At 48.2% G+C, this 25,829-nt stretch overlaps 9 protein-coding genes and 1 non-coding gene across 10 annotated transcripts; 5 read left to right on the top strand and 5 right to left on the bottom strand.

Moving 5' to 3' along the window:
- Positions 1 to 639: 639 nt before the first annotated feature.
- FMAN_09563 (uncharacterized protein) lies at positions 640 to 1,593 on the bottom strand (the record flags this gene model as incomplete). The annotated part of the gene is made up of 1 exon (XM_041830422.1): positions 640 to 1,593. The coding sequence occupies one exon, from the start codon at positions 1,591 to 1,593 to the stop codon at positions 640 to 642; it is 954 nt and encodes a 317-aa protein (XP_041681086.1).
- A 227-nt stretch (positions 1,594 to 1,820) lies between these two features.
- Positions 1,821 to 3,020, bottom strand: FMAN_09562 (uncharacterized protein; the record flags this gene model as incomplete). The annotated part of the gene is made up of 3 exons (XM_041830421.1): positions 1,821 to 2,745; positions 2,793 to 2,841; positions 2,900 to 3,020. The coding sequence occupies 3 exons, from the start codon at positions 3,018 to 3,020 to the stop codon at positions 1,821 to 1,823; spliced, it is 1,095 nt and encodes a 364-aa protein (XP_041681085.1).
- Positions 3,021 to 3,336: 316 nt separating this feature from the next.
- Positions 3,337 to 3,408, top strand: tRNA. The gene has a single exon. It is a non-coding gene; the product is annotated as a tRNA-His (tRNA).
- A 1,699-nt stretch (positions 3,409 to 5,107) lies between these two features.
- FMAN_09561 (uncharacterized protein) lies at positions 5,108 to 7,718 on the bottom strand (the record flags this gene model as incomplete). Its single annotated transcript, XM_041830419.1, has 3 exons — positions 5,108 to 6,877; positions 6,932 to 7,363; positions 7,416 to 7,718. The coding sequence occupies 3 exons, from the start codon at positions 7,716 to 7,718 to the stop codon at positions 5,108 to 5,110; spliced, it is 2,505 nt and encodes an 834-aa protein (XP_041681084.1).
- A 1,268-nt stretch (positions 7,719 to 8,986) lies between these two features.
- Positions 8,987 to 9,295, top strand: FMAN_09560 (uncharacterized protein; the record flags this gene model as incomplete). Its single annotated transcript, XM_041830418.1, has 1 exon — positions 8,987 to 9,295. One exon carries the CDS (start codon positions 8,987 to 8,989, stop codon positions 9,293 to 9,295), a length of 309 nt encoding a protein of 102 aa, XP_041681083.1.
- A 574-nt stretch (positions 9,296 to 9,869) lies between these two features.
- Positions 9,870 to 10,866, bottom strand: FMAN_09559 (uncharacterized protein; the record flags this gene model as incomplete). The annotated part of the gene is made up of 2 exons (XM_041830417.1): positions 9,870 to 10,626; positions 10,679 to 10,866. The coding sequence occupies 2 exons, from the start codon at positions 10,864 to 10,866 to the stop codon at positions 9,870 to 9,872; spliced, it is 945 nt and encodes a 314-aa protein (XP_041681082.1).
- Positions 10,867 to 12,093: 1,227 nt separating this feature from the next.
- Positions 12,094 to 13,578, top strand: FMAN_09558 (uncharacterized protein; the record flags this gene model as incomplete). Its single annotated transcript, XM_041830416.1, has 1 exon — positions 12,094 to 13,578. One exon carries the CDS (start codon positions 12,094 to 12,096, stop codon positions 13,576 to 13,578), a length of 1,485 nt encoding a protein of 494 aa, XP_041681081.1.
- Positions 13,579 to 14,818: 1,240 nt separating this feature from the next.
- FMAN_09557 (uncharacterized protein) lies at positions 14,819 to 16,880 on the top strand (the record flags this gene model as incomplete). The annotated part of the gene is made up of 5 exons (XM_041830415.1): positions 14,819 to 15,198; positions 15,257 to 15,707; positions 15,777 to 16,271; positions 16,437 to 16,564; positions 16,616 to 16,880. The coding sequence occupies 5 exons, from the start codon at positions 14,819 to 14,821 to the stop codon at positions 16,878 to 16,880; spliced, it is 1,719 nt and encodes a 572-aa protein (XP_041681080.1).
- A 618-nt stretch (positions 16,881 to 17,498) lies between these two features.
- FMAN_09556 (uncharacterized protein) lies at positions 17,499 to 18,766 on the top strand (the record flags this gene model as incomplete). Its single annotated transcript, XM_041830414.1, has 2 exons — positions 17,499 to 17,693; positions 17,741 to 18,766. 2 exons carry the CDS (start codon positions 17,499 to 17,501, stop codon positions 18,764 to 18,766), a joined length of 1,221 nt encoding a protein of 406 aa, XP_041681079.1.
- Positions 18,767 to 20,079: 1,313 nt separating this feature from the next.
- Positions 20,080 to 21,862, bottom strand: FMAN_09555 (putative monosaccharide transporter; the record flags this gene model as incomplete). Its single annotated transcript, XM_041830413.1, has 3 exons — positions 20,080 to 20,815; positions 20,868 to 21,319; positions 21,377 to 21,862. The coding sequence occupies 3 exons, from the start codon at positions 21,860 to 21,862 to the stop codon at positions 20,080 to 20,082; spliced, it is 1,674 nt and encodes a 557-aa protein (XP_041681078.1).
- Positions 21,863 to 25,829: the final 3,967 nt, after the last annotated feature.

Below are 25,829 nucleotides of genomic sequence, written 5' to 3'. Positions count from 1 at the left end.
AGTTAGGCTTCAATCCCGTTTGACAAAAAGTTTCGGGCTAACTCAGTATCCCTTAGGCCGATTGTTTTTGGCACCTCTTTTTGCGGTCTGAGGCTAGCTGGAAAAAAAACATCGCCACTTCACTGCCTCCCTGATACGAGATCGAGAACACATGATGGGTTTCCATCTCGTAAAGAGCGGCATATGTGCCGAGGATCGCCAGTAACGTACCAGACGAACATCCCTGCATTGGAATAGCAGAACAAACCAGATGCTGCGATGGGCTATTAATACCCACTGACGTAGGCCGAGATCTATGCAAGATCCACTACCTGCGGCTAACGGAACGGAAGCGAAGCGGATGAAGGATCATTTGCCTACCAGGCATTGCTCGTCAAGCTGGATAAGTCAGCTGGAATGTTTGTTTAGTTTCTATGGCTGTTCTAGAATGCATCTCGCGGACGGTAACAGCGTCGCATGAATTCATTTCATCGCTAAACTCTAATGTAAATGAGGCGCTGATCTAATTCTCGACCACGTCACACAGAGCCAGCAGACCCACAGTTTAAAAATAGAAACAGTCTTGCATTCACTCTATCTACCGTCCGTTCCACCAAAGTTCAGCCTTCGTATTTCCTCACCCCAACAAACACCGACACTCTACCTTGACCGCTGAGTCTGGACCAATTCCTCAATAGTCTTTTCGAAATCCTCTGGCTCCCTTCCCAGAACCTCTCTCATCGTGTTCGTCACTCCAGCTGTTTCTCCAGCGCGGATGGCGTCCCATGCTGTAGCCCACGTCCTTGCCTTCTCCTCGGTGCCAAAATATTCTTTGATTTGAGGGAGGCTGATATACTCGTCCACGCTGACTTCTTGGATTCTGAAGTCTTTTCCTGCAGCGCGCGATAGGACTTCGATGGTCTCTGCCAATGTCCAGGATTTAGGACCGGTTAAGGTAACGATCTGGTTGGTGTATTTAAATGATAACGGTGATTTTGCGTATGAAGCGATGAGACTTGCAGTCGCTTCTCCGAGTTCATCTCTCTTGACCCAGCTGACACCAGGTCCACTTCCATCATGTGGAATTAGAACTTTAGATGGTGGGTTTTTGAGGTCGAGGAATGAAGTGTAGATAGGAAATGACTCGCTGTAAAGACCCTCACGAATGCTCGTCCACGTAAATCCCTCCTTAGCACTCGCGATCTTCCGCAAATGCGCCTCACTGTCGAGATGAGCGCCCATGACTTCAGCCTTCGTAGTACTCTCACCAATCGACGCAAACCCAAGCGACGAGTAGAAGATATGCTTTACTCCAGCTTGAACTGCTGCATCCAGTGCCTTAGTGTGCACTTTCGTCCTATACTCGTGAACGTGGCTAGGATACGAGATCAAGAAGAGAACATTAATCCCTGCAAAAGCAGCCTCGAGCTCTCTGGCGCTAGACTCGTAAGAAGCTTGACGAACGGCAGTTCCATTTTCCACGTATTTATTGGGAACCTTTTCGGGGTATCGGTTGATGAGCGTGACTTTGTCGTTTGGGACTTGGGAGAGAAGATGGGTGTATGTGCCGGTGCCAAGGGCTCCAGATGCGGGGAAGACTCCGATTTGCGTCATGTTCAACCTCGTATTTAATCCTGATGGCGATGGAGCGAATTGATAGTGTTGGGATAATTGCAATGCCGCTTTGAAGTGAGGAGTTATATGTAGTGTTTTATTTAGATGTTATCGAAATCCGTGGAGGTGAATCTGACTAATCGACGTGCTCAATATGACGTGATGCCATCCACTCCGAGAACTCCATGGAGTTTCTCACTAGATACTACCCTACAACCCAAACAGTTCTAGGCTTTCTTATCGGTCCTCTTAAGCCTGATGTAATTATACCATATCTCGAACTTGAATTCTGCAAACTTTGTGACGAATTCCTCGACTGTGATGTTGATGAACTCCTCGAGAAATGCTTCGCCTCCATCCCAATCTTGCCCTCGTGACTTCTTCAGCACGTCGACCCAGAACCAGCCTGAAGCTGAGACCACATTATCAATAGCAACTCGAGCATATTCTTTTAGAGCTTCGTCTTTCTTGCTATCATCGACCTTGATCTTGTCCTGATAAATCTGCCAGGCTGGCTGCACGATCAGCTTCGGCTCCATTGACTCCACCTCCCATAGTGGTGCGACAGCCTCATCTTTCAAAGCGGCCTCGACCTCTTTGGGAGTACGCTCGTGACTCGGAAAAAGAGCCATCTGCATCAGTTCAGACAATGCCAGCTTTCCCTCGCCGACCATTCTCATCAATCCAGCTTGAAGGACTTGCGATCCCGGCTTCGAAGGCGTACTCTCACCTTCAGGCGCTTGCCCTCCAATAGCAGCAATTAAAAACCCACCGCTCCGAGTCTCTACTGCCCTAAGCTTCAGTAACTTTATCAGGTCTGTGTGCCCTGCTGCGGCGAGTGCTTTGTGACGAGCAACTGCGAATTCAGCTGGTGATGCTGTTGCGTCGAGACTAACAGAGGGAATGTTCTCTAGGTAATTGAAAGATGACCAGGAGAATCCAATGTCAGATTGGCCCGTTGGGACTACCTGCTGGTAGAATCCCAGCGGAACAAGACTTGGCACGATCTGGATCTTGCTGTCTTGGTTGGTAAAATTGTCTGAGACAGTCTTTGCCAAGGTTCCAAAGTCGTTGAACGGGGTATCTTCGAAGATGAGAGAAGCGATAGCGCCATCCGGCAAGGTTGAGATGGCCTTCTTTACAGGTTCGATGCTTGAGAGCGTCAACAAGGCAATGTAAAGCCAGGGCTCCAGGCTTACGAATTAGCACCCTGGGCAGTTCCATAGTCAACGACTACCAAATTGTCTCCTACCAGAGGTCAGCATCGGCTTGGCCAATATAAAAGGGATGCCAGGATATTGCTTACTGCCCGAAAAGCTGGGGATCAAGTCGAGGCCAGCTTTCATAGCTGCATTTTGGATCTCGGAGCGTTCATTGTAGTGCTTGTCACGCATAGCAATGCGAACAGGGTTCAGAGTTGAAGCCATACTTAAATAACAGTATCAAACTGAAATACCCAGTTCAAGGTCTCAAGTGTGAAAGACGAGGCATTATCTCTCTTTATACTTATTCTAATACCTCTGGACTCGGACAAGCTGATGCGAAAAGTCACACCAATAAGCACTACGCATGCAACCCCGCTGCTTACCCTCCTTGTCACACGGACCACCCAATGTCATTTCCCAATATCTCACACAGAAAGGGGCCAGATTTTGAATCCTTCGGAAGGGTCGGCACTCATTGGCTGTCTCGCCATCCGGGGGGCAGTCGAGTCGAATTTTCGCTCGTGAGAAGTGAAATGCAGGTTGCGTGGCCCAATGGCACGGCGTCCGAGAGTGGATCGGAAGATTCTGGGTTCGATTCCCGGCGTAGCCGTGATAATAGACGTTGAGAAAGATGCATCATACAGGATTTGGTCACATCATACTCTTATTCTATTTTTGAGAATAGTACGGTCGTATTTACATAAGGAAGGAGTCGTTGAGCTTGATACACCTGCAAAGCAAGGCTAAAGTGAAGCTGACTTTATTCTTAGAGGTTATTATTATTTCGGCCCAAATCACAATACAGCCTTATAATCTTTGAGCCCTATAGAATTATATCTTGCTCTGTGGCTCTCAGGCTGGAGAGACTTCTTATTATGATAGACGGACCTCGACTCTCCTTCACAAGATCCCATTCCCTAATGTATACTACCAATTAAATCTCACCATCGTGAAAGACCCCTGGAAAGGATGGTCAGTAAGCAGAGCATATAGCAACAAAACAACCCGCTGTAACCTCGATCTCGACAAGACTTACGATTTAATAAGCAGTAACATTCTTAGCCGTAGCATTATGCTTCCAGGAAAAGGCGGAATACTAGGCGTCGCAGCATTCCTCAGCAGTGATAATCTTGTCCGCCGAGACTAATTCCTTATAGTCGGGGGCATAGTGGCATCTCCCTCCGAATTCATAATATTCGCCTTGAGTCTTCCTGCAGCATTCTCGGGTCCTTTGGATGTTGCGCACTCCTCTTCTGTAGCATGTGAAAGCGTCTCCTGGAGGGGGGGGAGGGCATGCTTCTCCTGTAGAGAGAAGACCCACGAAGACCAAGATGGCGAGCGGGGAGAGCTTCATCGTTGGTCAAGAAAAGAGGGTTTGGCTTGAGGGTGAGGTATGTGGATAGAAGTGCGATGCTCTGGGTGATGGACTCTGAGTGACAATTGTGTGGGTAGCTGGCCTACTGCTTGAACTGAGTTTATGGGGGAATACTGCGTTGAGTTGATAGATGTGACAGCTTATGCTTGCACTACGCGCTGTCCTGAATAGAGTCGAGGCAAAGGGCCTCTTTATACATAAGATCTGAGTAACGCGTTCGAACTTGATGACCAGTGAAGTCGCGCAATCAGACCACTAGGGCTTCACGATGAGTCATTATCCAAGATTTATGGCGCCCTGTATTTGTACTGACTGTGATGAGGTTGAAAGAGGCTTCAGCCTCCATGCTCTTTGCCTTTACTGTTGCTGAGAATATTGCTTTTGGCTGAAAAGCTAGATATCCTGATGACTGAGTTGGAAATTCGGCCATACTCAGCAATAAGTTTTCAGTGAAATGAAGCTTCGTTGAACAAGCCACAATTCGTTTGAACACAAAGCATTGGTAGTGGCAGTCTAGAGCTCAGCCACATGGCCACTAATCGGTCAAGGTTATGATTTGAGAATATAAGCCTATCTGTTAACCTTATGGACACGAGTGGGGGGAGAGGGATGGAGATACATCATGAATACACGCAATACGTCTAAATGCACTTAGGCCATTCCTGTATAGCCGATCATTTTTCTGGATTTATTGTGGCATCGTGGGAACCAAAGTTGACATGGCCCTAAAAGGACAGGTCTCACGATCGGTGATTGAGTTTGGTGTCGCGTTATCCTACTATCATAAGGTTTCCAAGGCTGAGGGGTTGAGGGGTTGAGTGCAATACAACGTGTTATATACCACGCCAAAGAGTGCCATGCGCAGAGGGGTAGATAGTTCATTTGATGAAATTCGCCTAAGATACTTCACGAATCCAGAATTCCCCCATATTCATTATTCCCAAGGAACGTTTGCTTTCCGTTGAGGATCTTGAAGCCTTGCCATCTCCAACAGCAGCCTGTAAACATAGAGACCCATATCGACTTCGCGGAACGCCCTCGTATGCCACTGCCGACCTTGCCGTGCGATTTGCCTCGCGACCTCCTTTCCGGATGGAGTCGAGGTGAGATAAAAGACAAGCTCTGGGAGCTCTTCCATACTTCGACTGACAGGTACATAGTGCAGCCAAGGTATTAGTCGATCGTCGTGCCATTCTTGAAATAATGTCTGCTTTATTGGCACCGACATGGAAGCAAGTAGCTTGTAATAACGGCCGCTGATACCGTTGCCGTCGATATCAAAGGCAAGCGTTGACTTGAGGGCTTCATCTTTATCTACCCAGGATTTGGTGTCAAAATAGGCATCTTGGTCCCTGCAGGCTTTTCTCTGGCATTGGAAGATGCGGGTGAAGGTGACATCAAACAGTCTTCCATTCAGAAAGGAAGATTTGACTTTCTGCACGGCACTACCCTTCGTTCGTAGGTAGTTGTAAAATTTGTTCGTTCTCAAATTTTGCGTCAGCTCAACAAATCTTTGTCGATGGAAGAGCTGCCAGTGGGTATCAAGCGCGAAACCCCCAGTATTCGAGCCAGCCCAGTAGAGGCTGTCTCGTTTTCGGTCCCAATCAACATCTTTCGACTCGTCGTAAATGAACTCTTGCTCAGTATACGCTGGGCTCGGAATGAGGATGTCACTCATTGTGGATAGTTTGCCGGTTGAGAAGATAGGAACCAGGCCATGGATTGGGCGAAATGAGACGGGGCTCATCATGAAACCATGTGAGGCGCTGTACTCTGGGTGTTGACAGAGATCTTGGGCCGAAGAGATGTTGGTCACGAATGGCAGGCCAAAGGTATCGATGTTGTCTTGGCCTTCGGCTTCTCTCTCACGAGGGCCACAGTTCTTGGTCAACAAGTCCCATATAGGATGTCGGCTGCGATCTCCCACAGTTATCCTTCGATCGTGCGGGGAAGATGCTTCGGGGAAAGGCTGTGAAATGACACGAGGTTCATCGATGTGATTGACAAGAAACGTCACATCAGGAAGCCCAGTGAAGTTGGCCAAGATGTTGTTGAACATACGCGACACATGCCTGTCAAAAGTACGATAGGAGTGACTACAGGTTGTTGTCGACGATGTCCCTGAGAACGTGCAAAGCCACAAATCGCTTCCAGGGAGGCTTTTCGCTTGAAGCATGGCATCCAGAACCTGACTGCCGCTTAGCCTCCAGAACGGCGATATTGTCTGATATAATGAATCGAAATCATCGATCAATGGTGAACCATTAGAACGCGCAGCGTCGTACCATCCCTTGAAGCCTGACGGTGGCTCTATACCGTATTTATGCTGATAATTATGCGACGCGGCGTCGAAGGATGTGGATTGCCTCGTAGATTGGTTCTCGAACTCTTTCTGTGCTTTATTGTACAGGGCCCTGACTGGGTGTGGCGTATCCGCGGTGAAGGTAGCAGCTTCGGTTCGCGCGTGATAAATCGCCATAATATTGGCTACATAGGGTATAATCGGCAGCATGATGCAAGAATACAAGAATCGCGTTGGGCGTTTGTGTCTGGGGACGAAACCGGCAATCTGGCCGAGGCACAGCAAGGCAGATACAGCATTCAACAATGCCTGGCTCTCAAATGTGATTTCGAACGGATCGCGCGTTACTAGAAGACCAAAGGTGGCCACCATAGTCAGAAGAGTCCATGACGTGTGACGAGCCTTGACTTAGAAGTTAGAAGCCCAGATATGAATGGAGGGGAAATGGTTACGTACAGCTCTGGCAGCCCATCGCCAGGAAAGTGCCTTTACCAGTCCCAGAAACAAAGCGTACAGGGGACTAGATCGTGGAAGGCCAAAGACGGATACTCTGGCAAGACTACCAACTAAAAGGACTCCTGCCACTCTTGGTGCAAGAGAGTAAACATGCTCCTCGAAGGGATTCAGGTGAGGTAAGAAGTGACCGCCCCTTGGTCTCGATTGGAACGAAACATAGGCGATGAAAGATGCGCCAGTCGCAACGCCAGAGGGCACAAGTCCAGAGTAATTCCAGTCGATCAGAACAAAGGTCAAAAGAGTTGCAGCGAGTGATGCTGTCCAGAGCTTACTGGATAAGGGGGCTAACTTTGAAGTGTCGGTGGGATCGCGCCCCTGAGAATTTCGATCGAGGGCTCCATCTGTCCAAAGCAGCAAGGGGGTCAAGATAGGCTACGCATTTCTGTTACCGTCACCTTCTTCCAGGGCATGCCATTGAACATACCAAGAGCTTGAAACTATCCGCCTCAGCTCGACATCCGGATGCGATAGAAAGACAACCCGCAACAGCCCACAGCGATAACGGTGAGGGGAGAGTATGCTGAGTCTCACTCCTGGTCGGTAGATCTGCACGGGCTTGTTCTCTAAAGTTATTGGCTCCAAATATCATCGGCAAGCATGCCCAACAGATAATCTCTGACAAAAGTTCGTCCTCTCGGCGGAAGAGGTAGCTTGTTGCTACTGCGAGAAGCAAAGCCAACGCAATTGAAGTTTGTGGGTCATTGTGAAAGTCTCGTGGGCTGACCATCGTTGACAAGGGATTCTAGAGGGAATCTAGCAAGTTGTGTCTGTACGTACACAGGTGAGCCAAATGGCATTACGGATTTGTATCAAAGAGTTTACAAAATGGCTCAGGGAACCAGCGTAGAACAGGCTGAGCAGTAAAGAGATGAGATGTCATGTTGGGTGTGCATTCCGCTCACGGCAACTAAATGCCGTGAGTATCCAATTACGGTGGTCAAAAGCTCGTGTCACGGACGCTGTTGGTTCTGTCAAATGTCTGAAACTTGTAGTCCTCAAAAGTACCGAGTTGTGTTGGTTGAGTGCTTCACTCGCTTCTTATTAGCCTCCACTCTACAGTGATAGCAAGCTAGAAGCGCCAATGGGGTCTCTGATGTGGGCTAAACTGTGTTGGTTGTACCCTGCATTTAAGACATGGTCTGATAAAAGCTTGAATACCTTCCTCTAAGGTACGGGCCGGCCGTATTGGGAAATCCAATCAGATCCGCCTGTTGTGCAGGGGCCTTCGCTTGGGCTATCAGCCCGCGCTGGTCCGATTGGAGCATGACTTCAAGGCCCCAGTCAAGCTTCTTTTTGCCTCTCATTTTAATCATATTTTTCTATTGCCGAAATAACCAGACTGGAATGTGCATCATGGCACGGACACTTGGCTTCCACTGATCATCTACAGGGTTTTGAAGGCCTCGGATGCGAAGCCTGGCCTTTAGGCTAAAGCTTAACCTTGCGGCCAGCCTTCAGCCCAGCCGTTGCTCTTTGAGAGCTACGCAACGTTGCAACGTCAAGAGACCATCTTTTTGTAAGAAAGGCCGTTTCGTTTTGCGAGTATTTTTTTTTTTTTAAAGAATAAGGTGTGGCATCACTGAAGGGGGGTGAACTATGAGTGTGTTGCATGTTAGGCATCGTTAAATGGCTCATTGACTTTCAAATAGCATGAAAAATAACAAGACATAAATCCGGATTCCTCGGTTCACTAGTCCCGACGACCCATGGACCCTTGTAGTTGTGAATCTGCGCACTCATGGTGACAACCAATAGACATTAAGTCACTGAACCAACAATGTTATGTCGCTTTTTTGATACCATCAAAGCCAGCTGGCCGTATCCAAGCCAGTGGACAACACTATGACCAAGTCGGTACACAAGAAGCGGTGCAGACAAGAGTATAAAAGCCCCCTTTGAACCTCAATCTCAGCGCTCTCAAGATCAACAATCATCTTCTCGCCTCAAAACCCTTTTCTCAGATCTTTTACTCTCCTCTACTTCTCCTCGGCCAACATGCAACTCTCAAAGCTTGTTATTCTTAATGTCACCGCCTTGCTCTTCTCCACTGGAGAAGCATGCAAGTGCTACGGAACTAAGGGCAACCTCAACAACGGCGCAACTCACAAGTGTTGTAACGATTACCATGGTGTATACTCTGGTAATGACTGCAAAGCTAGTTCCATTTCTGAGCATCTCAGTGGATTCGACAGGTGCTGCAAGGGCCAAGGCTCTGACTGTGACTTTCCCGGTCGTGCCGCTGCCCTGGGCCAGGAAATGAGGGCTGTTAAGCACGTCGAGATCAAGACTGCCCTTGCCAAGTAAGCTACCAGCGACAATTCAAGGTTGGTTAATTCTTTCTTACCTCGCGGGCTTCGTGTGATGTTGACTTGTATAAGATAGCAACCAAGATATGGGCTAGCACAGGGAACATGGAGTGGCAGAGATTAGTCAGTATTGGCAGAGTTGCCTTGATACCAGGCACTACCTTTACCTTCCAGCCGGAACTTAGCGCCTCTTAAACGGCTCTATCTCATTCATATAGTAGATACATGATGAACTTTAGTAAAGGAAGCCTTTGTTAGACAAGGTATTCCTTCGTTGAATATATTGTTACCACTTAGGAAGTATTTCGTTATAACTGATCAGTGTTAATTAGACTCCCGTCTCATAAAGACGAGTTAATTCTTGAAACCTCAAACCTCAACAAATCGCTCATGTCGCTGTGAGAAAAAGAGAATTCCAGGAATACGTACTGGTAATAATCTCTACCCACAGCCTCTCACTATCATCTGGAAGCCACTTTCCACAAGTTTAGGTGTATTCCGATCACTGTACTAAGAATTCCATCCATGTGGCGTATCTTTACATCATTTGGATCCTGGATAATGCAGATATTTCAGGCTTCCCGAGTTGCATGCCAGAGCATAGCCGTCCTTCTAAGATCAGCCAAAACACCCGCTGCTCCTTGAACTCCCAAGTTAAAACCTGTTTCCTTCTCTCCCATCCATCCTGACAGATGCCAACCAATGGGTAGCCATGCGAGAGGACGGATCCAATCATAGTACCACTGCACTGCCTTCTCAGCTTCTTCTCGCGTGATCTCGCCCTTCTCAAGATGGTTCTTGGTAAAGAATATCTGAGCCTCACGCATAAGACGAGCAAAGTCGCAGATGATGCCCAAGAACCAGGCCCTGTGAGCAACTCTGTACATGTTTGCAACCCGACCACCTGCGCCATTGAAGAGCCATCCCAGACCACATTTCATCAAGACACCTTTTTCCGTGAGGAAAGCGATGTTCTCAAGGAGCTGAAACGTGGCATAGAGAGAACACTGGACAAAAGAGATAATGTAGAGTGCGGTGTCCATGCTCTTACCGTCTCTAATCAACTTCCTGACCCGTACGTAGATAGGGAGCAGGCCGAATAGCCTCAAGGTCAACCTGGCATTTGCAACTACAGAGCCCAATCTCGCAAATGGGGATGATTCTGCCTCAGCAGCGCCAGGGAGAGCTGTAAAAGCAGTCTCGGGTCTGACGAATGATAAGGCTTTGGACTTGAGATTGTAGGCTTTCGAGTCGAAGTAGGCCAAGAGGTAGAGGCCGTAGTTGAAGGTGGTAAGGACAGAGCCAAGGTCTTTGGTGGGTTTCATGAGTCTGCGAGTCGAATTAGATGGTCGTCAGGTTTAGCCACGGAGCGTTGACTTACTCGTTCAACCTAAAGAAAAGACGATCTGGGGCACTCAGCGCAATCTTTGACTGGACAGGCATTGGGATATCTTTGAGAGTTTGTATAATTGGGCTTTCAGTGGGAGTGATCTGTTGCTCGTATTCTGGGATACTTGGCTCTTGAATGCGGGAATACTCAAGTTCATCAATTGTTTCTTGGAAGGACATGACGAAGTGACCGAACTTCGTACTTATGACTGTCATAGTCCTAACGTTCTGGCTACCATATATAGCATGATTCAAATAGCCTCAGTCAAACTTCTGGGTTTATTTGGACGCACTGAAGAAGTTAGTTCTGTGTTTGCAGTCTCGCGGCTGGAGAGGCTTTACCGGAGTAGGCGAAAGCTGGAGAAGAATACAGACATAAAGACACGAATTAAAACAAAAACAGAAGTTCATTACATGTCCTAGAAGCTAGTTTACGTCCGGAAGAGGAAGCTCATCGTCTTGTGATGTTAGCTTTGTGAAGATGAAGGTTTCGCTGCATTCTCACTTGTCATTACACTCACCAACGACGAATGTGATAAGATATCTGGGCAACTCTATCATCGTGTCAGTTTTTATGAAGGTATTCAAAGCTCTAAGCTGAAGCTCTCAAGCTTGGACATGGTATGCAGCCTATATCAATTGAGTTTGCGGACCCTAAGCTTACGAATGTCAGCCAGCCTCGAGCTACAAGCTCTTCGCCTAGCACCTGGAATGATGCTCACACCACTTCACGGGAAGGATGCCGAGTGAATTTTACTGTGAGGTATCCCCAGGGAGCAAGATAACAGGTACATTGATATGGAGTGCCAAAATAAACTTAGCAAAAGTATCCTAAACTCAGCAAAGGTATCCTAAGCTTTACAAAGGTTTCCAAAACTTATGCTAATTTACCCAAGTCTTTTTGCCATTTAGGATCGAGGCCCTGGGTTTCCCTTCCCCTACTAGGGTATCTCTGATGTATATGATAGACTTCTGTCTTGCTGTAAAATCCTTGCTCTTGGCAGAACTTAGAAAGATAAGACAGAGTCAATTAGACGTTGGGTGACATTCCTGCCGGCCAGGAGCTGACAATGCATGCCAATACCATCAGCCGCAGTAACAATTGCCGTTTTCAGTCTGCCCTATTACGCCATTCTAATTCTACTAGCTTTCATGGGCTTGGAGCTTGGCTGTTCGTCAAGCTCTCGCAGGACGTTTGACACATGGCAGCTTTGGAGCCCCCTGCTGATCGCCCTCAGAGAGCTCCTGCAAAGATACTAAGCTGTGAACTATTGAATTATACAAAGCTCCGACCAAGATCAACACACATCTCCATCTCCTTTTCTCCCAGACTTTTCCAAACTTATCAATATTTTCTAGAACCAGCATACTCAACTCACTTCACTCCAATTCGGACAATCCATCATCATGCCGACTTCCATCCCCTACGACTCAAGCCTCACCCTCATGAGCGTCGTAAACCAAGACGCCCTCAAGAGCGTCGAGGCAATTGCAGCTCTGCAAGCCCCCGTCGACGCTGCCCAAGACGCTCTCAACTCTCTCATCTCCTCAAAGCGCAGTCTCACCATGACAAAGACGGAGCTCAAGAACCTCGGTGTCGGGACCGATGCTCTCGACGAAGAGCTCAAGAAGCTCAACGCCGCAGTCGAGGCTTCGGCTGGTGCCTACGCCGCTACCAAAATGGCAGCTGAACCTCAGATCACCGCTATAAGAAAGGACATACACTCTGTCCACAAGCAGATCGAGAGTCCTGTTGATTACTTGCGCAGTGAGATCAAAACCATTGCGCTGGCGAATGACACGATGAACATGGATGTTCAGTATTTTTCGTTTGATTCCAATTCACAGAACTCAGCGACGTATAGCGCTCAGATCGCGTCATATGTTTCTGGGGCTGTTAGTAGTGTCTTCGGGGCGAAACAGTCGATGAGGATTGGAAATGCAGCTTCCAGACAAGTCAGTCGTCAGGTCAGCTCACACAGCATCGAGGGCACACTGGTTCTGTCTGTGAGTTGCACGCACAAGAATGCTTCGATCGTGGCTCCTTTCGTGCTACACGTAGATAAGGCTATCAAGGTCTGGAACCATCTCTTTCCTGGGAGCAAGCTTGATCCCACCAGTGGATCAAGCATGATGAAGTGTGCGATGAACGAGAGTCAGGAAGATAAAGAGAAATTCTCGATTATTTCAGGCGTCACATATGGATCGAGCTTCGTTGGCATGGTCCATGTGCTTAACACCACATCCTCGTCTGCTTCAGAATCTATGGAGGCTGCTGCCTCACAAATGCAGTCGACCATGAACGTCGGTGCCTGGTTCGCCAAGGCAGAGGGCAAAGTCGGTGTTGATTCCAATTTCGCCAGCAACGTCAAGAATCTCCTCAGCCAGCAGAACATTCAATCTCACGTCACGGTCCTTTCTATGGGTGTTATCCCCTCAATGGTAGCCCACGAAGTCGCAACTGCTGTCAGCAAGTTCAACGACTTTGACCCCAAGTCCAACATGGCGGCTGTTGCCGCTATGCAGAATGCAGTCTCGTCAGATCAATCTTCCGTTCAGTCCATGGCCGAGGCTTCGAGAACAACTGGCCAAGCATCTGAGATGCAGGGTAAGAAGATTGAGTCCTCATTAAGTGCTCTGGCGACGATTGACGGGGAAAAGAATAAGATTCTTGATGTTAACTCTATGATGACAGCCCTGGAGGATTACTTGGGCAAGGCTACGCAGGGAACATCTGGTATTCCCATCAACTACTATCTCAAGGACATTGATCAGAAGATGCTGGCGCAAATGTGGGCTGCCAAGTATTACCCGGGAGAGTTCATGGCTATCAAGTATGATGATACCGAGGGCGGAGGACCTGCTGAGGAGGACCCCAAGGCAAAGCTCTAGGCTGTTAGGTAAGATTTGCTTGCTAGGTTTTCTTTTTCAATTTCATCTAAACTTGAAAAAGTGCTATAAATTACATTAAATTTAGTAAATACACCCTTAAACTTAGGCTAGATTTAGCTGAATAATTCTATTGCTTAGGGTCAAGGTCCTGAGGTTTCTTTCCTCCTCCGGTCAGGCCAGGTCAACTCGTTTGAGTTCCACAGACGCCGTGCAAGGTGAAGCTTATCCCCAAAAGACGTTGGAATGTATAACGCCATGTAGAAGTTTCGGTGTAAAACCGGCAAAACGGCAACCATGGCTTGAATAACCTCAGCTGAGTGCCGAATGCGGACACAGCAAGCCACACTTCATCAAATGCGACTATCACGAAGGATATAAAGGAGATTCAGAAAGCACCATCAGCCATGCAGAGTATGTTTCTCCTCAAAACTCAATTTTAAGTAGATGCTATTTCGTATAGTAGGCCAGTCATCTGTATGTGGAACTCTAAAAGGCCAAAGGATAATATCACAGTATCACATACGTCGTATCCTCAACATTCCTTTTACACTTCTTTTGAGCTTCACATTCGTAGCCAGACACGGGTTTCTGTAGTGTCGGCTATGTTAATGCGCAAAGAAACCCAAGTTCCGCATAATTCGTATACCCTCTTGAGAAACTTACCAGTAAGCGGTCTGTCCACATATCTTGGACCCCATGCCAACCTTACACAATTTGATGTCTCTCTTTAGCTTCCTAATCTACTTTTGGGCTGTAAAGGAGGTTTAGATGCGGCTTTGGGGGTCAAACCGTGGGGAAATGACCCCAGACAAACTTGAAAGAGGGTCTCGTATCTCTGTTAACCTTCCGGCATCATGCAATGCTCATTTCAGAAGGGCCACATCACATTCCTAATGATTAGTTTCTTTGCGCCGTAATAACCGAGTTTTGTAGCTTTCCATGTCTGAATGACTGCAAACATCGATATGTTATTGTACACGAGGCAAGTTTTGACGCCACTGACCATTGCGACTTGGGTATCAAGCGTCAGTCCTATGCCAATGCCACTTACAATGCTTCAGATGGGGCTATGGGAGCAAGGAATGCATTGCTCTAGTAATAAAAACACTAACAGCTGGACACATAGCAACTCATTTATAAAGTGCAATATATGCTTTTCAACAACCAAGATTGATTTTCATAATCACCTATATTGAAAGAGACTTCTTGGTTTCTTAACCAGAATCCCACCATTACCAATATGGAGAGTAACCAAGCTCCTGCATTCAGCCATAGAACCCACGATTATGTGGTCAATGAATATGAAACCAAAGACTTCGTTGCGGGGAGAACTCGTTCAAGTGAGGGACTATGGCGCAAAGTTCACACGAAGGGTTTCGACGCTGTCATTTGGGAATTTAACCCTGGAACAATACAGAGGCCATACCCTTTCTACGCACCTTGTCCCGCGGGTCCAGGTGCGAAACGGCTGCCGGCCTACATCAGGATCGAGGCCAAAAACAAAGAGCATCGAAGTCTATTCCAAAACCATCTTAAGAAAGACTTCTTTGTCTCGCTCTTTGCCCTCATTGTCCTGGGTTCTTCACAAGAAATCAACTGGTCACGAGAGACTAAGGAAATGTAAGCTCCATCGTGAAGCCAGTCTTTCGAACAACTCTGACTGTATTGTCTTATCCAGGGAATCCGAGTCTGAACTATCAGCGTGGCAGAAATCGGAAGAAGAGTTCTTGAAACGCACAAACGACTGGAAACCTCACTTTATGGAGGGGTTTCCAAAAATCCCTGTAAGAACCGAGTCCGGCGATATTGACACAGTCCAACTATCGAAAGAATGGCAGGGCTGGCACGATATCCTTCCTCAGATGGGCGTTCTTGACACTGCTTCAAAGCACAGAGGAAAACCTGTGCGCCATCTCAATATTTCGCTTACATCGCCAATCCTCATCAAGCCGTTGAAAGGTAGTCATGAGGCCATGATATCGAAGAGGTTCTCTATGACTCCGGATAAGTTTTTCCAACGTCTCATCGACGTTATCCACAATACTTCCGATCCAGACTCCCAAGATCCCAATCATTATCCATGGAAGCTTCAGATCCACCCAGAACAAAAACAGGAGGGCTACATCATGGTAAGTTCATAGTCTACACATCATGAACCTTTCTCTCAAGCAGCTAACTTACACCACCATCATTTGCAGACGTCCCACGATCCTTTCAACCTTTATGAGACTTATATCCACCAGAAGGACTGGGATACATACATGGAATCACTGGAGAAAACAGGATCCTCAATTCGGCCTTTTCCACGCGTCAACCAGAAACTATACGATCTCTGCAACGGCATTATGCTTAAAGTCGGCGGCGCTGACATCGCCCTCCAGGCATCCATGAAGAACGAAAGCGGGAAGAGTCACGATTCAGAGGATGAGGACTTGAAAAATCTCAAGGAAAAGTATCCAAAGAAAGTGCCTCGACCCTTCAACAACCTCAAGGCGAAAGCACGCGCCCTGGCTGAGAAGAAACGGGAGAAGAGGAAGAAGAGCGTTAAGGCTTTGAACAAGGTATATGAAGTCGGGTGTGGGACAGCAATTCTGCGGAATGATCTCGATGTTGACAAGATCCAACGGGCTGCTGGGAAACGGCCTGATGAAGCGAGCCAGAAGGAGATCATGGGAGGTGTTTCAGCGACAGAGGTGAGCTGCCACTGATATTCATCAGCCCCCTACATGCTTACATTCGTCGAGATTGGTAGCGCCATGGGCTGGGGCAGCAAACGGCTGAAATCTCGCGTTTTTCCTGCGGAAGTGAGTACTGCACTTCAGGCACCTGGGACGTGTAACGTTGACGTTTTCCTGCAGTGGCTTCATCTTTCAGCTTTTTCCTGGGGAGGTATCAGCAGTGACGACGATCCAGAAGGGTTCTCCACAAGCCAGAACTTCGAAAACTTGGTCTTTGGAACATCCGAGACCAACTCGCTCATGACGAGGTAAGCAAAGTTGACTCCTTTTGGTATCTGGCTACTGACAGAGAGTTATAGATACGAGACGGCCTGGCAGAGATTCTTCCTCGCTGAGTCTGAACTCGCTGGTTCTGGTGCAGAAATCACTGGCACGCTGGATATATGCTGCAACGATTATAACAGCCCCATACTCTGGGATGTATCCACGGGCTCTGGGCAATTCAGAACTGGAGTCCTGAGATTCACAAAGAAGGACCTGGAAGCCATGAAGAAAAACGGGTTCAACTCGAACAAATACCTCTCTACAAAGGAAAAGAGACTAACTGACAGCTATATCAAGTAGCAGATGCTCGTGCTTGCCCACGACTTCCCCTTCATTGTGTATTCGATCCAGTACGATCTACAGGCTGACTTTCACTCGCGAATCTTTGCCCTGGACAATATGGAGTGTTCTGTGCCGTTTTTCCCTTTCCGTAGACCTTTTTATCATCGCGCTGAGGCGCTTTTGGATGATCTGGTTTTCAAGGAGTTATATGGTAAGGCAAAGGCAGAGTCGGAGGTCTTGAGGTCTAACCTGTGAGTTAGCTGAGGGCCACCACTGGATATCTGACATCTCAGGGATGAAATTTTAGGCACTGAGTAATTGAACGGTTATGTAACAACTTCTACTGATCCACTAGGCAGACTTTACTATCTTTCTGCCTTATCAAATTGCGAGTGTTGAGTGGGAGAAACATCATGATAGCGAACTCCGGTGTCGGACCGAGATGCTTGTGCGCCCTTTTCAATGTCATGACATTAGCTCGCAGCCATCTTGTCAAGATAGCATAGTTGATAACTATATACCGGCCGACGATCCGACCGAGATCCGATAGTAAGAAATAGTATAAAATAGGCAGTAATTTCCTCGAATAGCAAAGAGGATCCCGATATCGCCGGATCATCGACAGATACCTTCAACATGGCATCCAACAACTTCATCCTCACAACCGAAGCTCACTCCGAAGCCCTACCAAACTTCCATTTCTCAACTCAGGCCGTTCACGCAGATGACTTTGTCAGTCCTCACCGGGCCATCGCCCCGGCTATGCACTCCGCTGTGAACTACCGCTATGCCCGCAATCCTGATGATCTCGTTGAGATGGAAAACGACGACGTACTTCCCCAGCCCTCGCCAATCTCAAACACTACTAACATTCATAGCCAAATGCTCCATTTGATTCACACGTCTACTCTCGCTACACAGCCCCCAACTACAACAGACTTGAAATCGTCCTCAAGACGCTGTTCAAGAACCCCGTTGTATCATACTCCTGCGGCGTCGCAGCTTTTCACTCAATGCTGGTCGCCATCAATCCTAAGAAAGTCTTCATTTCCGACGGTTATCATGGTGTCCACGCTGTCATTGAGCTCATGACTAAGCTCAACGGCCTGAAGAAGCTTTCGCTTGATGATCTAGATCAAGCAGGGCCAGGGGATATGATCCATATCGAAACACCGCTGAACCCAACAGGCGAAGCGAGAAACCTTGCATTCTTTAGTGAGAAGGCCAAAGAGACCGGGGCATTGCTTACGGTTGATGCTACGCTTGCACCGCCGCCTTTGCAGGATCCGATTCAGTTCGGAGCGGATTTGGTTATGCATAGTGGGACGAAGTATATCGGAGGACACTCTGATATGCTCTGTGGTATCGTCATCGTTTCTCCGCAGCAGGTTAAATCCGGGTTGGAGCAGACATTGAGAGATGAGCGAATGGTGTTAGGAAATGTCATGGGAAGTTTGGAAGGTTGGCTGGGCATTCGATCACTACGGACTCTTCACCTACGAGTGATGCGTCAGTCGCAAACCGCCGAAGCACTCGTATCATGGCTCAACGCCGGTCTTTCAGACTCTTCATCCGTCATCGGCCGTATAGTCCACAAGATCTCACACTCGTCTATCCAACAAGATGCGGAGTGGTTGAAGGGACAAATGCCAGGTGGTCACAGCCCCGTGTTCAGTCTATGGCTGAAGAAACCAGAGCATGCGAAGCGTTTACCGAGCAAGCTGTTCATCTTTCAACATGCGACTAGCTTGGGTGGTGTTGAGAGTTTGTGTGAGTGGCGTGCTATGTCGAGCCGTGGTGAGGATCAGAGGATGTTGAGGATCAGTACTGGAGTGGAGGACTTGGGGGATCTAAAGGGAGATTTGATGCAGGCTTTTGAGGCTTTGTTGGCAGAGTTTCCATGAAATATAGACTTGTTGTTGCTAATGAAAGAATATGATGAAGAGTTATGAAGCCATGATTCATATGTAATCTTCCAAATTTCAGCTGAGAAGATACAAGATAGTCTATCAATTCCAGAGCACCGAATGTGTCTTATTTCCCTGGGTAAGAAATAGAACAGCATACTTGATATCAGTGTACCACATACAGTACTTATCTAAAGGCGTTCTAAACTTGTACTAAACTTACCCAAGTCTATTCGTCGCTTAGGATCGAGGCCTGAGCTTTTTTGCTTCGCGTCTTTTTTCTCTATTAGGTCTCGAACTATCAGCATCTCCACGTTCCTAATCATTCGGATACAAGCCAGAAGTTGCAGGTGGTTTATGCTCGCCTTCATGAGGCCAGCAGTAACTACCCATGGGGCATCAGCTAGCTGCGAAGTCCAGATTTGTAGCTCGACCTTTATACGCCTTTTCCCAACGTAAGCTCAACTCAAAGAGTCTGCTCTGGGTCTTCTTTCCAGTTCCTGCATGAGTCTCCATGATATGACTCTATCATTGCCGACTCTAAACCCAAGAAGACTCTTTAACCTTGTAGTCTTCAAACACCAGCAAGCACAGATCAACTGATCGAGACCGATTAAAACCCGTCGCATCTCGCGTTTACTAGACTGTCGTTCCTTGGAGGTATCTTGATCCAATCTTGCCCCCGAAGCATCCGTTTGGCTGGATCTATCCGGGTCATCCGAACACGCCACGAGATAGTTCCCACACACCCAACTGAGTTTATTTGAACTTCAAGATAGTATACTTTACACTGTATATACTGTTGAAATCAACTTCTTGATCTGTCACCCAATAAATCTTTGTTGGTGAGGGTGATATTACTGCGGTTTGGCTGCCTCGAGTGACGAGCAGCTGAGGAGTAGCATCTGTGTTGCCGCGGTATTATAATTTTGACGTCGGAAGGCTTATGCAAGTTTGGAGGACCGAGCCAACATTTTTGGCTGCTGTTGTTATTGCGATATCGGGGCCCGGGACCTTGATGTAAGTCAAGAACAGTGGAATGAGAGTTGAGGATTGAGAAATGTCACATTGATGTTGATAAAAAGAAATACAAATGTTAGAAGTGCAAAGTAATTAACATCACAAAGGCAAAGATAATTGATATAGTTGAATCGATATTCAGTCTGTTTCTGATATCTACACATTATGCTCGTTCATGTACGTTCTCCTCCCCTGGTCATCATCATCATGACCCTCCACTTTCAGGTATAATTAAAAAAAGAGATAACCTCCTCATCAATAGCAGCAATTGTTAACAAGATTCATAGTCTTTAGACGTTGTCGTCATGCTCAGTCTTGGGGACATGCTTGACCTCACCAGCACCCATGGTCTGGGCAAAGGTGGTGTGAGGTCGCCACTTAGCAGAGGTTCGGGGAGTGGTCTCCTCCATCATCTTATCAACCTGCTCGAGAGACAGGCCCTTGGTCTCGGGGACGAGGAAGTAGGTGTAGACGAAGGCGCAGGTGCAGAGACCGCCCCAGATGAAGAAGACGGAGGACCTGAGGTTGCCACGGTTCTTGCCGACCATGTAGGGGGTGATGACGGCGATGATGGTGTTCCAGAGCCAGTTGGAGGCGGTGGACAGACCGACACCGCGAGATCGGATGGGGATGGGGAAGATCTCACCGATGACGATCCAGGCACCAGGGCCCCAGGTAGAGGCGAACCAGAAGATGAAGATGGCGATGAAGGCGATCTGGGCGTTGACGGCGCTGATGTTGTTGGCGATCATGCGGTCGGGCTCGTCAGCGGTGGGGGAGGAGTGAGTGTGGTTGAAGCCGACGGTGACACCAATGATGGCGACGAGGAACTGGCAGATAAGCATACCGAAGGCACCGATGAGGAGGATGCTTCGGCGACCGAATCGCTCAACAGTCCAGAAGGAGAGGGGAGTAGAGCAGACGTTGACGAGAGTGAAGACGAGAGAGATAAGGAAGACGTTGTCGATAGCACCAGTGGACTGGAGGAAGGGGGTAGAGTAGTAGAAGATGAAGTTGACACCGGTCCTGGTTATTGTTAGTGGTGATCTTGATTCTGGTGTTGAGGACGCAATCTTACCATTGCTGCATCATCTGCATAGAAGTACCGAGGATAGTTCGGCGGAGGTTAGACTTGCCATCCCAGAGGCTGCCCTTGAAGCAGTTGGCCCAGCTGCCAATGAAAGAAGTCGAGGGGATGATCTGGCGCTCGTACTCCTCGTTGGCGACGATCTCGGCGATCTCAGACTGGACGTACTTGGAGTCCTTGGGCTGGCCTCGGACCTTGGAAAGGGCGTCGATGGCGTCTTCAATGCGGCCACGCTTGACGAAGTATCGAGGAGAGTCGGGGAGGAAGAAGAGACCACCGGCGAGGATGACGGCCCAGGGGAACTGGAGACCGATGGGGATCTGGTAGGACTTCATGCTGTCGAAGTTCTCGGTTCCGTAGACGACACAGGCAGCGAGGAGGAGACCAATGGTGATGCAGAATTGGTAACCGGCGACGAGAGCACCACGAACCTTCTTGGGGCACTGGCGAAGCTGTTAGCATGGTGTTGTGAAGGCAGTGTGAGGAGGAGCTAGACTTACAATCTCAGACATGTACAGAATGACAATGGCAGACTCGAAACCGACACCGATACCGGCAATGAGACGACCGACAACGATGCAAGCAAGAGCATCACCATGACCAGTAATCATCTGAATAACAACACCAATAGCGTAGATAAAGCAACCAGTAATGACAGTCCACTTGCGACCCATGCGGTCAGCAAGATCACCAGCGATGAGGGCACCAAAGAAGGTACCGCAGGAGAGGATAGAGGTGATGAGAGACGTGTGGCTCTCGCTGAGGCTGTCAGCACCAGCGCCCTCGACCTGGTGGATGAAGAACTTGGAGCCGTTGACACCGTTGATGTATCCGGAATCGTAGCCAAAGAAGATACCACCGAAGGACGCGAAAGCGCACATCATGTAGGCCTTCCAGGTGACGGGGGCCTCGATCTGCTCGACATTGTCGGCAGTCTGGAGGGCGACGGAGCCGCGACGCTCCTCGTTGTGATCTTCAACGCCCATTTTGAAGGTTGCTTTTTTTTTGTGAACCAGGCAGAAGAAGATTGAATGAGGGGGGAGAAGGGGGGGGAGGGTATTTATCTGTGTGAAGTCAATCACAGGAGGAGAGAGGATGTGAAACAAGGACTCTGTTGTTGAAGTGTTGAGCTGTGATGAGGAGGAGAGTCTGTACGAGGGAGGGGGGAGCAGGGTCTATTTAATCTCAGACGGCAAACTGAAGATGTGCCTGGTAGTTCGTGTGTCTTTCTGTTACCAAACCGAACAGATGAGAGCATGCCATGCCAATGCACCTCGACACTGCTGTAAGCTGCCCCAACCCATCGCAGCTAATCCAAACAAGGTCAAGGACCATGACCTTCACAAGTGGTACAACGACCTAACTTACAAGGGGGGGCAAGGTTACAAGTTGCCTACTCGGGTAACTAAGGTAAACTTGGCAACCATCGGCCGTTCACGAGCATCCAGATTCTTCTGATCCTACCACTTTCGCGCGTCTGTTTTTTTTGGCGCCGCGACAGTGCCCATGACCTCGGAGCTTTGCGAAGCTCCATACCGTAGTTAGCGTACACAGTTAGGGGCCAGACACTAAAAATGGTCCCGGGGGCCCATGGGGCACGGTAAATGGGGGAACAGGGGGGGAGGGGCTGCCACGCTGTGCGCACGCCCCCTGGGCTTAAAGAAAAGTGCGGAGGCGGCCGCAAAGAATGCCATGCCATGAGGTTTCGGGTAGTGGGGTGCGGGTAAGAAAAACATGGCAAAAATACGGAGAAACTGTAAAAGATTCGATTCTAGGTCGGGCGTCTAAGTGAAGATGCATGCATTCCATATAATCAAGAATGACACTGAATGAATGAATGAAGAGCACCAACAATAAACAAACCAGCGGCAATTACTCACATACCCTTCCGCCGCCTCAACCAGCCCAAGATTCTGTGTACCACAATTAAATCATGTGGTGAACATGTCACCGTCTCACAAGAACACGTTCATTTCGATCCCATTCAATTAATTAAAAATCATCACGAAAAGAAAAGAAAAAAACTTGACGCGCTCCAATATCTTGATCTGGGCTGGTCTGGGGAATCTCGTGGGTCTTTGCTGAGGGCGTGCTACGAAGTAAGGCCGAACGCAAAAAAGGACCCGACAATTAACTTGCCCGTGTTCTTTTAGTGGACGGCGGTTGAAGACCCATAACGTTAACGGGCCTGGGTCTACAGGGAGAAGCGCCGAGTAATCGCCCGGCCGTTTATTTCCTTGCGGCTTGTTCTTCCATCACGGGACCAGAGAAAAGGGAAGCCAAAAAAGGTGTTCTAGAGTGTAATTCTTTCGAGTCAGACGGGAACGGACTTTAATGCGAAGAGGGTTTAACCAAGCTGGCGGTATAACCCATGGAGTGAATCATCGTGGCATTGACCAGTACGAAAAAAAAATTAGAGATTAGCTCAAGGTAGATTTGGATTGATGAATTGCGAGGTGAAGCCTATCTTGATGCTGATCACTGTAACCATATCTGCAAAAATGCCATGCTAACGTTTCCCGTAAGCATACCGACACCACACTCTTTTCCAAGCTTCAGCCAGTAATCGGCAGTCTCCCGCAACCCTCCTCCAAAGCCCGACGCGGGGAAATTCACCACCCTCTTCCAACAGCTCACCCAGTAAAACGCAGTACCTACCCAGCAGAAGCAATGGACAATACAGAAAGGGGTCCCACGGGCGACTCTCGGTGGTACTCGAGACGCTACGCCCCTGCTGCCCCGACTGCATGGATGGGTTGTAATTGACCGAGCTCACCACCGCAGCCAACCCAATACTTTGGGGTAATAGCTTCCACCCTTTCCACTCATGAGACCTCACTTTTTTTTCTCTGGTCTGGGGAACTGGTCAGAGAACCTCCTCCCCCAGAGAAAAGTGTCAAAGAGTGCCTCCGAGTCGGCGACCGAGATGCCCTATAGTGGCATGCATCTGACCCCAGAATCTCCGGATTTTCAGCCCAAGCGACGCTGCGGGGAGAATCGCCGTTTCACCGAGGAACGATTCCTTCAGGACTTCACAGCTGATACTGGTAATAGATATTTTGATGGAAGTTGGTGATGTTAGAGTAGAGAAGCAAGCCACCATCGTCACGAGCACCGCGAATCGTGCATAATTTCCGGGCCGAAACGTCAAGGGCCTGGCCAAGAACAGGAGCTCTCAACCACACCACTCAGTGAGCAGCAGCAGGGGTGCGCGCCGTTCGGTTCTGGTAATACAGCGTTTTCTTCCGTAAGAGAACTCAAAGGAACGCTCACACGAGCCGTAAATGGTTGCCGCGAATGGGTCTAGTTTCTATTGCCATTATGGAAACATTACATACTGGATTGGAACAGCCGCAATTACCACGTTGGTTCTTTGTGTAAATTAATTACCGATCTTGTATTGGTGCATTTTATGTGCGTATGTGTTGGAGATAAAGCAGGTCAGCGGCGGAGTTGAAGTTACACTTGATATTGCACCGAGATACTGGTATTCATCCCAGACCAGAGGGAGGTACTGTAGATGCGATGCTTCAACCACATGATCTGAACCGTGGCCTCGGAATCGATCCATTGTATTAAGTCGACCCTCAACATTCGCGTGGGGTCACGAGAACAGACACCAGATCAGTGATTGAGATAGAGTATCCGTAACTTGATGTCAACCATGACCAAGCAGAATACTCCATCCATAAACTGGAGTCGTCAAGTTCTCCCTGAGCTTTGCCGAAGGTACCCCTGGGCTCACATCAATCCATTGGCTCCTGATCCAAGTGGGTCCTCGGCCGGACTCACTCTGAAGCCATCGTGTCAGATTCTCCCCAGCTTCATTAAAATACGCCTAACTCCGGGGATCCTCGTGACTGGAGAAAAAAAAGAATTTTCTGAATTTTCTTATAGACTATGGTTAATTATTTAGAATACCCTACTCGGCCGATAAATTTCTGAATAGCCGTGTTTCCGAACACGCGGATGTGTATTCCAAATGCAGCATTCTCCCGCATCGTTCGTTTTTGCTCTGCTGGTCACTCACTCACTCATCCAAAGTGTCAGTGGCGTTGGATTCCAAGCAAGTCATCAGACATGTTCAGCTAACTCTTAGTTGAAAAGCCTCTGACGGCACTGATCCTTCTGTAGTCCATGGCAAAATGGGTTGATTCGTTCTAGATTTTTTATGACTGTCTCATTGTGGTGATTGCCCAGGACAACACAATCATCACTTGTCTCAGATGCTGGCCACGCCTGCTGATCGACGCTGCCATCCATCCATCCACCCCATCCCATCTCATTCATTGTTCCCCGCAACATGCAACAATAGCCCTTCATTCCATCTCCTCTCCATGATTCGTCCATTTGCTTTAAATTCCAGAGTGCAACGTTAAATCCGTTCTGGTTCAGACGGCCGAGACGAGACATTCGTCATTGACTCACCAATCATTGACCAGGACCATCTCGAGTACCATGAATCAGATCCCATGTCCTTAGGGTAGCAATCAGTAAAGTGAAAAAAGAAAAGGTAGCAGTAAAGTTACAGTTATGCTTTCAGCCATAGAATTGACTTCTCCCTTGGCGCGCCAAGATCGTCAGCTCTAGATGCACTGTATATCTATTTCCTGTTTTATGATGGCTACGAGGTCTCGTGATGATGAGCTCCGTGCCCTTTCTGGTTTGGTCTGAACGATAATTCGAGCTGCACATATCGTGTGTTTTCCCAACGGTCAAAAGTGTGCATGCGAAAATCCCATCATATCATCAATGGCGACCGCCGCTTTGACATGGCATGATGAAGATCTCTAGATCTTATAGGGTAACATACGAAAAAAAGCGATGATCAGTGACAATGCAACGAGGAATTGTCGCTGCTGAAATGAGATGTGATTGTTGAGAGCTACCCTAGATCTGATCTAACCTGGGGCTGTGAGTAAGCATCATCGATCGGACTCCAGATTATGTCTC

The sequence above is a fragment of the Fusarium mangiferae genome (genome assembly GCF_900044065.1).
Source record: "Fusarium mangiferae strain MRC7560 genome assembly, contig: FMAN_scaffold004, whole genome shotgun sequence".
Taxonomy (NCBI): Eukaryota; Fungi; Ascomycota; class Sordariomycetes; order Hypocreales; family Nectriaceae; genus Fusarium; species Fusarium mangiferae.
This window is presented reverse-complemented; position numbering and strand designations above follow the sequence as displayed.